Source organism: Trachemys scripta, chromosome 17 (genome assembly GCF_013100865.1).
Source record: "Trachemys scripta elegans isolate TJP31775 chromosome 17, CAS_Tse_1.0, whole genome shotgun sequence".
Lineage (NCBI taxonomy): Eukaryota > Metazoa > Chordata > Testudines > Emydidae > Trachemys > Trachemys scripta.
The window spans coordinates 22,518,120-22,535,119 of record NC_048314.1 but is presented as its reverse complement, the minus strand read 5'-3'; the positions used below and the strand labels follow the sequence as shown (position 1 = coordinate 22,535,119).

The 17,000-nt window shown below is 42.6% G+C and overlaps 3 protein-coding genes across 7 annotated transcripts in view; 2 read left to right on the top strand and 1 right to left on the bottom strand.

Moving 5' to 3' along the window:
• The window catches only part of RABGAP1 (RAB GTPase activating protein 1), a 113,260-nt gene extending 108,923 nt beyond the window's left edge, over positions 1-4,337 (bottom strand). The window contains exon 1 of the mRNA XM_034793917.1: positions 4,201-4,337. The gene's annotated coding sequence lies outside the window, so the exon portion shown is untranslated. The remainder of the gene's footprint in view (positions 1-4,200) is intronic.
• Position 4,338: 1 nt separating this feature from the next.
• On the top strand, positions 4,339-10,187 carry ZBTB26 (zinc finger and BTB domain containing 26). Of its 2 annotated transcripts, none has more exons than XM_034793918.1 (3): positions 4,339-4,584; positions 5,277-5,362; positions 6,808-10,187. In XM_034793918.1, the coding sequence occupies exon 3, from the start codon at positions 6,818-6,820 to the stop codon at positions 8,135-8,137; it is 1,320 nt and encodes a 439-aa protein (XP_034649809.1). In that variant the 5' UTR covers positions 4,339-4,584; positions 5,277-5,362; positions 6,808-6,817; the 3' UTR covers positions 8,138-10,187. The 2 variants fall into 2 exon arrangements, with proteins under 2 accessions (XP_034649809.1, XP_034649810.1); XM_034793919.1 differs by lacking the exon at positions 4,339-4,584 and adding an exon at positions 4,620-5,023.
• Positions 10,188-14,598: 4,411 nt separating this feature from the next.
• On the top strand, positions 14,599-16,760 carry ZBTB6 (zinc finger and BTB domain containing 6). Of its 4 annotated transcripts, none has more exons than XM_034793944.1 (2): positions 14,599-14,634; positions 15,242-16,760. In XM_034793944.1, the coding sequence occupies exon 2, from the start codon at positions 15,251-15,253 to the stop codon at positions 16,532-16,534; it is 1,284 nt and encodes a 427-aa protein (XP_034649835.1). In that variant the 5' UTR covers positions 14,599-14,634; positions 15,242-15,250; the 3' UTR covers positions 16,535-16,760. The 4 variants fall into 4 exon arrangements, with proteins under 4 accessions (XP_034649835.1, XP_034649833.1, XP_034649836.1 ...); XM_034793942.1 differs by having other exon boundaries at positions 14,622-14,699; XM_034793945.1 differs by lacking the exon at positions 14,599-14,634 and adding an exon at positions 14,744-14,826.
• Positions 16,761-17,000: the final 240 nt, after the last annotated feature.

The window sequence follows — 17,000 nt, the reverse complement described above, 5'->3', positions numbered from 1 at the left end:
ACCGTTTCCAAGTACATAAAAGGTCGTTACAAGGAAGAGGGAGAAGAATTGTTCTTCTTAACCTCTGAAGATAGGACAAGCAGCGATGGGATTAAATTGCAGCAAGGGAAGTTTAGGTCGGACATTAGGAAAACCTTCCTAACTGTCAAGGTGGTTAAGCACTGGAATAAATTGCCTAGGGAGGTTGTAGAATCTCCATCATTGGAGATTTTTAAGAGCGGGTTAGACAATCACCTGTCAAAAATGGTCTAGATAATACTTAGTCCTGTCATGAATGCAGGGGACTGGACTAGACAATCTCTCAAGGTCCCTTCCAGTCCTATGATTATATATGGAAATGAAGCATCTAAATTCCTCTTGCTTCAAGGGAACAAAGAATAATTGTACTCCTAATTTTTTAGCTCCTTGTAAAGGATTGTTCTCAAAGGAGTATCATGGCCATAAAATGGTGTAGTTTTCCCATTGGACCCCTCCTCTATGTCAATCTGACTTCAAGAGCCAAATGAAAACAGGAGATTCATTTTAAGATTAAACTTCCTCAAGTTCCCCTACCCCTGTGATTCTCATGAAAGAGAAAGCATGACAAGCAGAGATCTCAGGAAGGTGGTTGAATCACCCAAAGAGCCAGGTATCAGAAAAAACATAAAAGGGTTCAAGCTAACACAACCTTAAACCTGTTAAGGATTATCAATATAGCTGATTCCATAAGGATTTATTTTTAATCTAGAAAATGTGCTCGGGACAAAATGCTTATGTCAGGCTCCAGCACAAAGCAATTGTTCCACCCGCGGAGACAGACTGTAGGCCCAGGGAAACAGTGGTTTATAAAAGAAACGCTGACACTGCCCTATCCAGAGCAGCAAAAGAATGTCACTGAAATGAGTTCACTGCGAAGAGTCTATTCTCACAAACCCAAATGACATTCCAATAGCATTGTGCACATCTACAGGTATCCCTTTTCAGGCAGACATAGGACATAGATCCGTAAGTACAGAGAAGCAGTTAGCGTGGAAGATAAGGTTCTCCAGCCTGAGGTTAGAGTGACCCTTATAAGGGTGCAGTGTGTATTTATACAGCTTACATCATTCACTGGGGATTCAAACAGAAATGTATAGTTACATTTATTGGACTGGCATGGCTCTTTGAAAATATAATCTGAAACCTTCAAGCAGCAGCAATGACCTTAAGAGTCTCATATGATACATGGTACTAAAAACTGTCTGCAGCTGGACTTGGAAAGCAGAAGGAAATTCTCATGCCTAACTGTTAGCTAATCTGTTCACTGTGTATCTATAGCCAACTCTGGTCAGGGCCTTGACCTTCTAATGTTAAGCAGGGACATAAGGATCATTATGGAAGACATGATAACATCCACAAAATTTAAACAGTTCTGCAGAACTCCATGGAATGAGGCATTCTGCAACAGTGTAGCCCAGAAGTCTTACCGACTTCCTGAGTCCAAACAAGTGTATTATTTTGTCTATAAAATCCCAACAGATCAAACAAATTTGGGAATACAGACCAGCCTATGTATATTTGCAGCATGAGATACCTAGACAGAATCTCACCTCCAGCTTTGTATTTCTGCACCACGAGGCAAGGTCACTTGCTGGTTTACATTAGTGTTAATGGTGGATTCTCTGTAACTTGAAGTCTTTAAATATTTGAGGACTTCAGTTAACTCAGCCAGTGGCTACTGGCGTATTACAGGAATCAGTGGGTGAGGTTTGTGGCCTGCAATGTGCAGGAGGTCAGACTAGATGATCATGATGGTCCCTTCTGGCCTTAAAGTCTATGAGAAAGTCATAATTGTTGCCCCTCACACCACCTGCATTTTAATTTTTCACTTTTTTTATACTACTTTAATTTACAACATGCAAAAGTGCAAAGGTGAATACTGTAAAATCTATAGCTACCAAAGTCCAATTTCATTTGAAACTTTACCAGATTTTTCAAACATATAAAGGTAGTATAGTGCTTGTTTATTGCTACTTGTTTTCAATCTCTGAACTAGGATCATTAGTGCTTGGAATTTACCTATTCCAAACCATAAAAGTCTAAAACAGTATGCGCACTTACAAACAGGATAACAATGGGATAAAGAAAAGGGGAAGATTGAGACTGGAATGTAAATCAAATGAAGGGGAAGCAATAAAGTGCCAGATTCTAGCATCAATGTGATATCTGACCAGCAATGACCGGATATAGTCCCAGAACATGAAGATTTGAAAATGGAATTTGGTTATTTTGTTGACGTAACTCAGTACCCATAAAAAATAAGCTCGGCACTGTCTGGCAACACAGATTTAGAAATAATGGATTTATGATTAAGGGAACAATATCAATTTGAAATCTAGTCACTTTCAACTGAACTTCAATTGTATCTGAGTTTCCTGACAATTTTTGTAATTTTACAAATGCATTCACTTTAAAAATATATTTCCTTCCCTTATTGTTTGGGTGAGTCTATTACACAAGGGGATATTAACAAAAGTCCCTACAATATATAGCATGTGAGTAACTTTACACATGTGAGTAGTGCCACTGAACTCAATAGCATTATTCCTGTGCAGAAAGTTACATGCATACCTGTTTGGATGGTTGGAGCATAACCAACTAAATGGGAAAGAGTGAAAGACTATCACTTTGGTTTCTAAGCACCATTATCTTAGTAACTAGTTGAGCCTAGTTAGATACTATCAGAAACTTTTAAAATGCTGCCTGAAATATGCAGAGGAGGACAGAATACTATTATTAGAAACTACATTTTTTAGCAAGTGTCATCTTATGCCTCCAATCCCCACACCAGTTAACATGTGTGGGCAACAACTGTCCCATGCATACTGGATTCCTCGGCCTAGTGACAGTATCTATTCATATGCCCATGTCATCCATCACAATGTCCAGCACACAAGCCATGTGTGAAGCATCCCAGGTGCAGCCAACTCATATCTGAAGGGACAGGTGGGTCTCTACCCACTTCTAGTTCATATTGCCCCACTGCTGTTCTCCCACCTCTTTGCATGCACCACTGTCCCTATGCAGAACATGCAATAAGGTTATCATCAATAGCTCGAAAGCTAGTGACAGCTATAATGAACATTGCACATGTGTTTCTATTACAAACACCAACTTTCAGCCCTTCCAGATATTTTGCAGGCTGTATATCCACCCAAGAGTTTTTGTAAAGTTCAAGCAAAAGTAGTCCAGAGGCTTGAATGTGACAAACAGTGAGAAAAATACACTGTCCTATCAATCAAACCAATCCTGTGACTAAGAACAAAACAGATCCAGCACAAAAGCAGCCAAAGGGAGGATGGAAGGGGACATCTGGCCAGAAAATAGATGTGACTGAGAACTGTATGCACACACTCCCGTGAAAACCGTCTGGCATTTCGCCATGTGATTAGAGACTGATAACGCACTTTCTACACATGCAGTACACTCAGTATGATGGTAAGGCACTTTTACCAATATTGTGCACGTGCCTGTGGATGAGTTAGGGGTGCAGAGATCAAAACAGGGCCCCACAGAAATCTAGTCTCATGCACGACATGGAAAGGTGCTCAGAGATCTCAGGTGCTAAAAAACTTGGCAAGAGAGCAGCATAAGGTGGAACTCTGCAGAGAGAGAGACGGGGGAAAGCTGCAGAATGCACAGGGGACCTCATTAAGGGGCTTCATGGGACAGGCACCTTGCGCGGGATGGCATATGCCCGGGTGCCTAGCCCAATACTTCCCGGTTCTGGAGTTTCCTTCCTCCCTCCTTTTCGAAACTCCCAACAACAAAACCACCCCGCAGGCGCTGGTCGCACGTTCTGCGGATCCTGACCGCCTGAGGGCCCCGCGCCGCACACCGGGGGCGGGCACCGTGCAGGTGCGGGGAGCAGTGTACCGGGGCTACGCGGCCTGGCACCGCCGGGCTGCGTGAGGAGCGGCCTGGGCCCAGCCCCGGCAGAACCAGACCTGGGCAGCGGCTGCCCGCGAGGCGAGGCCCAGGGCCGGGGGGGGGGGGGGGGGAGGGGGCGGGCCGGGGGGGGGGGGGGGGCGGCGGGTGGGGCAGGGGGGGGGGGCCGGCGCGGCCGCCGGCTCTGGAGGACTCGGGGACCGGAGACCCCCCCCCAGATGCGGAAGAGACGCGCGGAGTCTGACCTGGCCCCTCCCGCCGCACAACCCCGGGGGCGGCACGAACCGGACCTACCCGAGCCACCGCCGCTGCCTCCTCCGGCCGGGCCTCGGCCGCCGCCGCCGCCCCCACCACGTGACCCAGGCCGGAGGGGAGGGGGACGGGACAGGGAGAGTCTTCCGGGTCAGAGGAAGATACACTTCCGGGGCCCCGGCGGCGGCTGCTCCGGCAGCGGCCGCGGCGGCTCCCGGTGGGTTCGTGAAGAAACCGGGCAGGGGCAGGAGCCCCGGAAGAAGATTTGTAGAGGGGTACTTCCGGTTCCGGTGTCCTCCGGCCAACGCCTCCGCCCGGGGCCGGATCCGGATCCGGAGAGTGGCCCCTTCCCAACCTTGCGGGGAGGGGACACAGTGGGGGCGGCTAGGGAGAGAAGGAGGCGGGGGGAGTGTGAGGAGTAAGGAGGTGAGTGGAGGGGGGAAGGGGGGGAGCCTGGGCGGTGTAGCACTCAGCCCCACTTGTTAAGGGTGGATTTTAGACCGTTTTTCCTCAGGGTCATGAACCAACCACTTAGCCAAGGGGGGCGAGGAAGTGACTTTCTGTGTAGGGCGAATAATCCCATAACTGTCCCCTATGGGGCTTTTCGCTTTCCCCTCTAGCAGCTGATAGTGTGAGTGTCAGACCCAGGACACTGGTCTAGATGGCCACTGGGCTGCTCAGGTTTCTTCCTTTTATATTGTGGAATTACATAAAGTAAAAACTAGGAAAGCTCTAATAGTTCATCAGCTGAAATTCCTTGTAAGAACAAGGTGCAGCCACCCAAGAGAGGATGAGAAGGGGAATAAAAGGATGTTACCCTTGTTATTGGTTGCAAAGCCACAAAGAAAGATGGAGCCAAATGCAGGTGGGCAGGTGCTTTTGGCCCTTTGCAGGCCTAGTATTTTATAAATTGGAGAGGAATTCTGACTAACCCCCAGTAGTCTTCCAATACTGTTCTTCCTCAGTATTGGAAAAATGTTTTTCAAAACACACGTATAGTAGTGTGGACATGTAAACAGTTAATTACTTTCAAATCATTCTTCTTTCTTTAAAGACATTTTAAAGTTGTAAGGCAAATAAGCCTTTGGCTAACCGTGGCTTTTCTTCTCTTTCCTTAGGTAATTCATCCAGAATCCTTTAAACTGGTAACACATTGAGCAATTTGCAGAAACCTTCTCTGTGATGCTTAAACAAGAAAACTAAGGTACCATATCTAGTTAATTTTGAAATGTCTCTATTGAACTAAACTGAAGAAGTATGATTCCTCTGTTAGACCTAACCTGTTTTGAATAGGAGTCACGTCTGCCTGTCAGCTGGAAGGATGATGGCTGTGACGTGTGATATTGAGTGGAAATAGCATGTAGAACTCAGAAAGATGCAGAGAGCTTTCTCCCTCCCTCCTCAGGCTAGCCAAGAATACAAAACTGGAGGATAGCCAGATCTGGAATTTGCATTTACAGTATGATCTACTTCTTGTGTAGGTCAAATTACTTGAGGGGTATGATGGAAATCTTCACGCACCTTTGTGGGGTATTGTTTCTGGAATATCATTTTTCTAACAATGAGTAATTTTCCATTCAAGCATTAATAGCCACCTAAAAGTAATTACAGTTTAGGAAGCAGTGTGTTTCCTGTGAGAAAGTGTTTTCTGGTGCAACTGCTTATTAGGTGGTGAATGTGAGAGAACAGTGCTATCTAGCAGTTTGACTTTATTTCTCACCCTTAAAAACTCTCAAAATAAAAATGCTTGCTTCAGTGCTCGATAATGGACATTGGACAAATGCATAAAGATGAATGAGATCCCAATCACTTCCATTGTGACTATATCTGGTCTAAAAAATTAAGTTCAGTACTAGAATTCTGCGCATTTTAGATGTGTAACAGGCTGTATTTTATTTAGAAATACCACCAGGCAAGCAGGAGGTGTTGAGGGTGGAAGAATTTTAACTATTTTTCTTAGTTTGATTCATAGACCATATTTCTCCTGTTTAGTACATGAATGTTAAAAAGCTTGGTTTAATATTACACTGTCCTCTCTGACAGGTGCTTAAGTGTAACATTGAGAGATCAATTGCCTACGGAAATTGTTCATGCTTTAAAGCAAAACTATTGATAAAAACCTAAAGGGACATTGAAGGCTCAAATTGAGCCAAAAACTTAGTTTTTGTTAATACGAAAGCAAGCTTTTACAGAAGTTTAAACCAGTAGAAATATTTATATGGTTTTATTTTAAATTCCAAAGAAATAGTGTATCTATATAACTATAATATTTTAAATAAATATTTAAATATTTATTTATTTATTTAAATAAATAAAATTTATTCTTCTGTAGTGTTGGGGACATTGCAACATTATACTACTGCATGTGGATTAGAATATGAAATAGTCTAGAAATTGATTAGGTTACTTTCACTGTCCAAGTTGTGTGAAATGTGGAAAAGTAAACATCATTAAGATATTCAAAGTAAACTTAACTTTTAAAATTATTTCATTTTTAATAGTCTTGGGTGTTTTTATTAATATAAGAGAACGTTTTGTAAAATATGTATGTTTAACCTGCACCATTGGCCCCTTTTTAATTTGCATGATTACATCCATTGGTTTCCTCAGATACTGTTTCTTTATTTTTGTTTTGCTTTTGTTCTTTAGATCTGCCAAAATGTCCGAAAGATCAGATATCCTTCACTTCAAGTTTGACAATTATGGAGATTCAATGTTACAAAAAATGAACAAACTGAGGGAAGAAAATAAGTTTTGTGATGTCGTAGTTCACATAGATAATGTTGAGGTTCATGGGCATAAAATTGTGTTTGCTGCAGGCTCCCCCTTTTTAAGAGATCAGTTTTTGTTGAATGACTCCAGAGAGCTTAAAATCTCCATTCTGCAGAGTTCAGAAGTGGGGAGGCAGTTGCTTTTGTCCTGCTACAGTGGTATTCTGGAGTTTCCTGAGATGGAGCTGGTAAATTACTTGACTGCTGCAAGCTTTCTTCAGATGAGCCACATTGTGGAACGATGTACACAGGCTCTCTGGAAGTTTATAAAACCTAAGAAGCCATTGGAGAGCAAGGAGGATTGTGAACAGCAAAGCGATTCTTCTGAGTTGAAAGAACACCAAGGAGATGAGGACTCTCTGCAACAGGATTCACTATGTATTCAAACCTCAGAAGACAGTATGGACATGGAAGATAGTGACATTCAGATTGTCAAGGTGGAGTCTATTGGGGAGGTGTCTGAGGTTAGAAATAAAAAAGATCAAACCCAGTTTATTTCTTCTGAACAAACTGCTTTACATTCATCAGAGCCTCAGCACTTTTTAATCAATTCCACTGTGGAAAACAGAACGAGTGAAATAGAACAAAATCATCTCCACAACTATGCCCTTTCTTATGCTGGCAGTGACAATTTCATCATGGCCTCTAAAGACATGTTTGGTCCTAACAACAGAGGTATAGACAAGGGTCTCCAATGGCACCACCAGTGTCCCAAGTGTACCAGAGTATTCCGGCACCTGGAAAACTATGCTAATCATTTAAAAATGCATAAACTGTTCATGTGTCTGCTGTGTGGTAAGACGTTCACTCAGAAAGGCAATCTCCACCGACACATGAGAGTGCATGCAGGGATCAAACCTTTTCAGTGTAAAATCTGTGGGAAAACCTTCTCTCAGAAATGTTCTTTACAGGACCATCTCAATCTGCACAGTGGAGACAAGCCTCATAAATGTAACTATTGTGACATGGTCTTTGCACATAAACCTGTTCTGAGGAAACACCTTAAACAGTTACATGGAAAAAATAGTTTTGACAATGCCAATGAAAGAAATGTTCAAGATATAACAGTGGACTTTGATTCTTTCAGCTGTAGCACTGCTACAGACAGTAAGGTCTGTCAACAAACTGATGCAAGCCAGATACTGGATGCAGGGAAATTGGCTCAGGCTGTGCTCAATTTAAGGAGTGATAGCACCTGTGTTAATTAAGCATTCCAAACAGCCCTTTGTAGGCATCATGAAGAAAGGAACAAAAGGTTGGATTTGGGCTTTCACCAAAGCAGATGGTATGCCCTGAAAGGTTGTGTACAGATTGAATTACAAAACCTAACAGGTTGTCAGCCTTCATTCTAGTCTTGTTATTTTCTGTGACTAGCAATCCTCATGCAGGGTTTCTGTCTGTGTTCCTACTGGTGAGCATGGGGTTAAGTTTTGGATTTGTTACATTTTGGATCATTTAATCTGATTTGGAGACATGGGACTGTCACCTTTTGAAGAACTCTTGCTGTAGGCAGTCATCAATTAAACTATGTGCTGTACAGTTAAGGGCCTGTGTATGTCTGGGCAGATAGAAGAAACAACAGAAAGGATGAGTCTATGAGATAAAACCTGACTTTTTCAAAAAGCACTGGATAACTGAGAGTTATGAAGTTCAACTGCTAATTTATCTGTTAAAACTTCAGTTATTTGCCTTCCAATCTTACCCAAATCCCTAAAGTTAAAATTAAATACTTTTTTCCACGTGTCACTTTTTTGTCCCTTTTAAACTATGTAATTGAATTTTCTCTGCTAATCAGCCCTACCCCAGCCGATAGCAACTTTCAGGATTATTAACATAGATGTATGTTTATAAAGAGCTAAAGCCCTGAATGATCTAGGTGGGTCAGGTAGATTACATGGTACTGTTTGTAAAGCAAATAAATTGCAGATTTTTAGAATATGAGTCTGATTGCCTAGGGTCAGGGTATGACTTCTTCCTTGATGTAGCGCTACTGAGGATGTGCTTTTACAGCATAATTAGCTCAGGTAATAATTGGAATGCTACCCCTACCTCAACTCCCATCCACACACGGAATTCTCTAGCTCAAGTTAAGTGGTGCTTTAAATTCTAGCTAGCTAGTTGGGAGGGCGGGCGTTTGAAACTTAAGTGATGTTGATGCTAAACCTAGTAACTCTCTGGGGATGCAACAACTTGAGTTACAACAAGCATGTAGAGGACAATAAGAGAATAAATAATACCCAATGTGGGCTTCTCAAAAATCATGCCAAACCAAACTAATTTCCTTCATTGACAGAGTTACTGTCCTAGTGGGTAGAGGGGAAGCACTAGATGTATGTTACCCTCCCTCCATCTTGATTTTCAGTAAGGCTTTTGACTTAGACTCACATGATTTTTTCATAATGAAACGTGGTCTAGGTGAAGTTACTATATGGTGGATGCATAACTGGTGGAAAGACTGTATTCAAAGAATAGTTATCAATAGTAGCTGTCCAATTGGAAGGCAGTATCTAGTGGGGTCCTGCAGGAGTCTGTCTTGCGTCCAGTACTTCTCAATATTTTCATTAATGACTTGGATAATATAGTGTAGAATGTGCTTTTTAAATGTGAGGATTACCACCAAACTGGCAGGGATTTGTAACACTTCGGAGGATCAGATCAGAATTCAAAATGATCTTGCCAAATTGGAGAATTGGTCTGAAATCAACAAGATGAAATCCAGTAAAGTCAAGTGTAAATTTAGGAATAAAAAATCAAAAGCACATATAAAACTGGGAATAACTGGCTGTGAGTTTATACTGTTGAAAATGATCCAGTAGTTGTAGTGGATCACAAATTTAATGAATCAACAATGTGATGGAGTTACCAAAAAGGTAAATATCATTCTGGGGCGTATTAACCGGAGTCCCATATGTAACACACAGGAGGTAATTGTCCCACTTTACTCAGCAGTGATGAGGCCTCTGTTGGAGTGCTATGTCCAGTTCTGAGCATCTCACTTTAGGAAAGATGAGGAGAACGGGAGAGCAACAAATTTAGAGAAGGTTTAGACAGGGTCGCCCAGAGGATTCCGGGGGCCTGGGGGCGGCAGGCTCCCGTTGCCGAAGACCCAGCACTTCGGCGGTGGGTCCCAGGGCGGAAGGACCTCCTGCCGCAGGTCTTCGGTGCACTTCGGCAGCAGGTCCCGGAGCAGAAGGACCCCCCGCCGCCGAATTACCGCCGAAGACCCGGAGCGGAAGAAGCTTTGGGGGCCCGGGCCCCGTGAGAGTTTTCCAGGGCCCCCAGAGCAAGTGAAGGACCCCGCTCCAGGGGCCCCGAAAAACTCTCGTGGGGGCCCCTGCGGGGCCCGGGGCAAATTGCCCCACTTGCCCCCCCCCCCCTCTGGGCAGCCCTGGGTTTAGAACACCTGACCTATGAGGAAAGGTTTAAAAAAAAAGGGGGGGGGGCATGTTTAGTCTTGAGAAAAGGAGACTGATGGGGAGGATGTGATCATAGTTTTTAAATGTGTTGAGAGATGTTATGGAGAACAATGTCCACTCGAAGGTAGCAGCAAGAGAGATCTAGATTAGATATTAGGGAAATTTTCTAAATATATGCTGTAATGAAACAGGCTTCCAAGGAAGGTTGTCGAATTCCCATCATTGGAAGTTTTAAGAACAGATTAGAGAAACAAATGTTCTAGGAGGTTTACTTGGTCCTGTCTCAGCACAGAGGGCTGGACTAAGTGATCTTTCGAGGTCCCTTTCTGCCCTACAGTTCTATTATTCTAACTCAACAGCAACTAATCAAATCAGGCTGTGAAACTCCCGTATTGCTTTGAAGTGTGGTTGCTCTCACTCAAGCTAGGCTAGCTTGAATGCAGTAACTAAAGCATGCTAACTTGTAGTGAAGACAAGCACTAAAGGACCACCTATCCCTGTATGTACTAAGACATGGTAAAGACTTCAAAATAAAATTATTGTTCTGTCTCCTATAAACATTGCTTCACATAAACCACAGCAATTGTGACTTTCATATTTGGTTTTAAAGCAAAGATGGAGTGGGGAATATTGCTTTATTTATGACGTGAAAAGAATCTCTTCAGCAGCTGAAATGTGTAATTCCATACTTTTTTTTTATTATTATTTTATTTTTATTTTAAACTCTTCCTAGAGCTCTACTAGGAGCTATGTATGTCAGTTAACTGGGGGGAAAATATAAAGTTAGATCATAGTCTCTGTTGAATCCTAAAAGTATGCACTTCATCTTGAAAAGTAGACTAGAATTTAGCTACCACCCTACATAGTTCATGAATCCTAGAGCTTTACAAGGTAAGAGTTTAGATAGAGTAAGATACAGGTGTCATTGGCTGTAGATTAATGCATCAGTTATTGACTATGATCAGCAATAGCTCTTTTACACATCTTTGAATCTCAGACCTAGAGGGAATGGAATGTTAACTGGGGGTTGAGATTATGCTGTACTTGTTTTGAAAAGTGTCATGGAAGTTTTAATCTAGATGGCTGCCATCGTAGTTGGAGTGAAAGGACCATACTTTAATATCTCATCTGAAGAATACCATTTACAGAAGAGCAGCACTCTTACTGAACTGAAATGCAGTGTGGTCTAATAATCTACTGCTTGACCCTTGGTAAAGAACTGCTTTTCACATTTGGATCAAGTATTACTTCTAATGCAGCTGTTTAAGTCTCGTAGTGTAACAATGCTAAACTAAAATACGACCAAAGCATTTTATTGCAGAAAATAATGTATATTTCATTATCAAAAGACAGCTTGGGTCTTGAGAAAAGGGGCATACAAAAGTCAGAAGTTCCCAAAACAAGCATTACAGTGAATGAAGTGCTAATGTTGCAAAATGTTATGAAAGGACACAATCACCTTTTCAGGTAAAAAGTTTTAAACGGCTATTGTTGCCTGTTGTGTGTACAGTTTTGGAATAAGTAATGGGCAATGGAGAGGGGGAAACAAATATCATAGCAGATTAATTTAGTTCTGAAATGTAACTATTTTAGGAAACTATTTCTTTCAGAATCTTGGTTCAGAGACAGCTTGCATGGAAAAATAAATTAAATTTTTTAAAGAAAAAAATAGAAAACCTGCGTACAAAATCAGCTTGAGCTGTTACCCCATGGTTATGATGTCTGAAATATTGCATGTGGATCTGATTTCAGGCAGAATCTTCCATATTGTTCAAACATTTTGATACTATAATATTCATTATATGGAAAATGGGTTATAGCTCTAATGTGGACTAGAGACAAAGAAAATCTTGTCAATGCTTTTTCCCCCGAATTAAGAATTAAAATGGAGCCTGGCACTATTGTTATAAAATCTATTTATACAGACTATCCAAAGGCAGCTTTGTTATAGAATAAAATGAACTTAATATGTAGCCAATCATGTATGTATAACTTTCTTCTAAATCACTTTTTATTGCAAAGTTCTAACTGGCCTAGATCCACTTGAAGTTGATAGTGCTGTTGTTTAGTCAGATAAATTCTCTGGCAATTGTCATAATCTGTATGTTAATGTGTCAAACACCATTTACTGATAAATGGCTAATCTCACAACTGAGTGTAATGTACAAGTTCCTGCCTATCCTAAAAATAATTAGGGGAAAAGTCTACCATTACTAAAATATTTGAAAGACACTTTGGCCACATTTGTAAGGATTATTTTTGCTTTTAGAACCTATTTACTTGATGAACATACGGGTAAGAGAACTACTGTAGGTTTGTCTTACCTTTGTATAGAAGAATTTTACAAGTTAGTGACTCTGACATACCTGAAGTATCAGGTTTTTTGTGGGGTTTTTCCCCCTTCTCCTCTGTGGCAAAACTTATAAACCTATACAATTTGTCACACCAGTAGTCTTATTTGACTTGAACATAGAGCACATTGAATGCAAAAGTACAGAACATGAGAGGACTGATGGTGAATACTGGAGTCATTTTGAGAAGGGATGGAGAGTAGGGAGAGAGAGTTTAATTAAAAATGTGATACAAAGCAAAACTCCATTAAAAATATTACTGGTATCCTGCAGTCCTGTGTTGTCTGTCTTTCTTTTTTTTAATTATAAAAACAATAATGGTGCAGATGAAATGAGCAAATGTATAGAACTGTAGTTAACTATATTGACCTGATATAGAGACAGTCAAATTCTCCACGGAGAAGGGATATACTGAACATCTATTTCCTTTATCCTAGTTTATGCTCCACAGAATAATTAAGTACCTCTTCAATGATTAGGAGGAAGTTGAATAAAAATGTTTATTACCAAAGCTGGTGCATCAATGGCTTTTTAAACTCTTTTTAGGCACCTTTCTGCCTACTCTTTCTTTGAGTACTGTTTTAAGGGATGAGCCAACTTTTGTATCACTACTCCTAGCTTTTTTTTATGGTATGTTCTGTACAGATCACAAGGATTTCTAATGCCTATTACTCACTGTGTGATCTAAAAGGAAAACCAAAGTAATCTAAAATATCCCATTTAGGGTGTAGGGTTCTGAATTTTTTGCCCCAAACAGCAATAATTCTGTGAGTGGTAGTAGGGGTGATGAGAAGTAACTATTTTTTCCCCTACAACTACTGAGCCTAATTCTGCCTTTTACTAAAATGCCTGAATTATGAGCAGACCCTTGTTTCTAAATCTGGAATTCCTTACTGATGGACAACCTTGGAAAATATCCCAGAGGGACTTAAATAAATGTCACTAAGAGTGTGCCATATCCATTATGAGTTACTCTTTATTACTACAACTGACTCCACTACTCTGTCCTAAATGACTCTAATGGCTAGTTTTGTGGTTAAAGGATAGAAGGCATTGACTTTCTTGAGCTTATCTTCTGGTTCTGGTATGCTCTGTGGCTTTGGCTAATTCATTGATCGTCTTTCTGCTTCATTTTCGTCTGTTGCTTTGCTTCCTGTAGCTAAATCTGTTGTTAGTACAACGCGGTGAGAGCCTTAGCTGGGAAGCACTGTAACAATGCCAATGCTTATTCTAAACTTCCCCCTAAGCCCCTTGCGTGTATGTGTTTTTCAGCCAAATGGCCCATTTCTACACAAATTTCATTTGAAGGGGCCTGAGGCTCGGCTGGCTGCAGGAATGTAGTATACCACCCTAGCCGGCAGGCCCACCGGGAGCGGGGCTGCCAGGCTGGAGAGGCAGCCGTCACCCTCAAGTTGTGGGTGCCCACCGATGATTTCATGACCAGCTGTGACGCTTGGCTCTTGCCTGGTGGAGCCACCGCACCTGAGTGGGCAAGTGAGGGGGCTGTGGTATGGGGGAGGATCCCTGCCGGGTTCGTAAACCCTCCAGCTACGGTAGTCCCTGGCAAGGGAGCGGGACTCACCCCCTCCCGCTACACACACGTCTCCCGCTGGGGGGGAGGGGGGTTCGTCCTCCGGTGTCCCCGTCCCCGTCGTGGGGGATGATGGGGCCCAATGACTCCGCCCGGAGGCTCGTGTTGCCCCATCAGTCGGTGCGTCCATGAGGGGGACAGGCACGGCGGAGTCCGAACGGAAACACATCCGCCTCCAGGCCCGAACCACTTCCGGGCTCCCGGAAGCCGCAGCCCTGCCGCTGCCTCGTCCTATTGGGCAGGGGAGGCCGGTAGCTGGGGTCAGGGGACTGATAGAGCGCTCCACAAAGATCTCTTCCGGGGGAGGGGGCGGGACTTGGGAATGTGCTTCCGGCTCATCGGTTGCGGTGGGTAGCGCTTGCTCTCAGGGCTGCCGCAGCCGGTTCGGGGCTGAGGAAGGTGGAAGGAGAAGGTGGTAATCCCGGAAGGGGGAGGTTCCGGTTCCGGTGTCTCCAGCCGCCTTCACTTGGGCCTAGAGCCGGAGCAGCTCGGGAGGGCGGGGGCTCCTGCGGGGTTGGGCAGAGAGGAAGCTCAGCAAGGTCTGGCGGCTGGGCTGGGCTGGGGGCGTCGTGCACTGCGATGGTGGCACTGCGACGTAGGGCTCGTAACCGTTTTAAATAGTTTTCAGACCCGGCTGTGGCTAAGCCTGGCTAATGCTGCTTGTGTCCACGGGCTCTTGTAGGCACCGTGCTGAGAGTAAGGGTTAGATATGAGTGTTTTGTGGGGGAGCCCTGTCTAGACTGGAATACAGAACCAGGCCAGTTGCAAGCCCCTAAGTCAGCTTTTGAGCCTTACTCTGCATAAACACTCTTCAGCACCGGTATATATGTAGTGGCTTTAAACTGCTGATGAAATTGTATTCAGTAAATATCAGATTGGAAGTCTGAGACAGCGAAAGCTGCATCCAGAATGATATACTTGAACTGTAATGTTTCTGTTGTGCGTTTTCCATAGGTTGTCAACATGGCTACGGACTCAGATGTGCTGCATTTCCAGTTTGAACAGCAAGGGGATGCTGTGTTGCAAAAGATGAACCTCTTGAGACAGCAGAATTTATTTTGTGATGTATCAATCTATATCAATGACACTGAGTTTCATGGACACAAAGTGATTTTTGCTGCCTGCTCCACATTTATGAGGGATCAGTTTTTGCTCAGTCAGTCGAAACAGATGCGAATCACCATATTGCAGAGTGCTGAGGTTGGCAGAAAGTTACTATTGTCTTGTTATACTGGTGCTCTCGAAGTTAAAAAGAAGGAGCTTTTGAAATATCTCATTGCTGCAAGTTACCTTCAGATGGTCCACATTGTAGAGAAATGTACCGAAGCATTGTCTAAATATCTGGAAATTGATGCTTCTATGGAGAACAGTAATCAGAACACAGAGAAATGTCATTCCTCAGACACTGAGCTGAGAAATAAAGATGACAATTTGGATAAAGACTGTGAAATAATTGAAATTTCTGAAGATAGCCCTGTTAATATAGAATATAATGTAAAACGGGAGCAAGGGGATGTCTTACAACCTGCAATGCAAAGTTTAATATCGGAAAGAAAGGACATGAAAACTCCAGAGATTTCCACAGTTGAAATAGGATATAAAGATGATGAAATTTGTATCTTCAGAATGGATTCCATGAGCACAGCCAATGTGGAAAATGATCATTTTCCACAGCCTTGCACTTCCTCTAAAACAAGTTTATATTTTCCAGAAACACAACATTCACTGATAAATTCTACTGTTGAGAGTAGAATTACAGAAGTGCCTGGGAATCATTTTCAGGGCTTTGTCAGTGACAATACAGAAGGAACCTCGACTGTAGTGAGTGGGTTTCAGAGTCTGGAGGATTCTGGTTATTCATGGCGGCACCAGTGTCCTAAATGTCCCCGAGGATTTGTCCACCTTGAAAACTATCTGAGACACCTAAAAATGCACAAACTTTTCTTATGCTTACAGTGTGGGAAAACATTTACACAAAAGAAGAATCTCAATAGGCATATCCGAGGGCACATGGGCATCCGCCCATTCCAATGCATGGTTTGTCTGAAGACGTTTACTGCTAAAAGCACGCTTCAGGACCACTTGAATATTCACAGTGGGGACAGACCTTACAAATGCCATTGTTGTGACATGGACTTTAAACACAAATCTGCCCTAAAAAAGCACTTGACTTCAGTTCACGGAAGGAATGGTGGTGACAAACCAAACCTTGACACAATTACACAAATCAAAATAGATTATGATTAGTGGATCTCTGGATAGATGTAAAGACGTGCTGTATTTAAAATCCTGTTGTGGTGAAATGCCAGGTGTTCACCAAATCTTTATGTAAGGGAGACAAGTGCAAATAAATATCTAATTTTGCTTACTGTATTGAAACCTAGTATTGGTGCAATTGTTTAGATAGTGTTTGCTAGTTGAAGGTAAATGGCAAAATATCGGAACAAAATTTGTGCTCCTTTACAGGTACGCATGGTACCTTTCTTTCCCAACTTTGAATAGAGTGGGGAAGGGGATGTCAATACCTATTCAGGGAGTCAATCATTCCCACTCAGTTGAGCGTTCTAAGACCGATAGTTCTTGTTTCAGTCTATGGTGAGGTCACTTTCCGCTTCACCAAATTGTTGGCTCTTCTAGTAGAAAGAAGTCAGGGCCTATTCTATTCTATATAGATTTTTCTACCACACTCATCGAATCTGATTCTCAAGTGTGT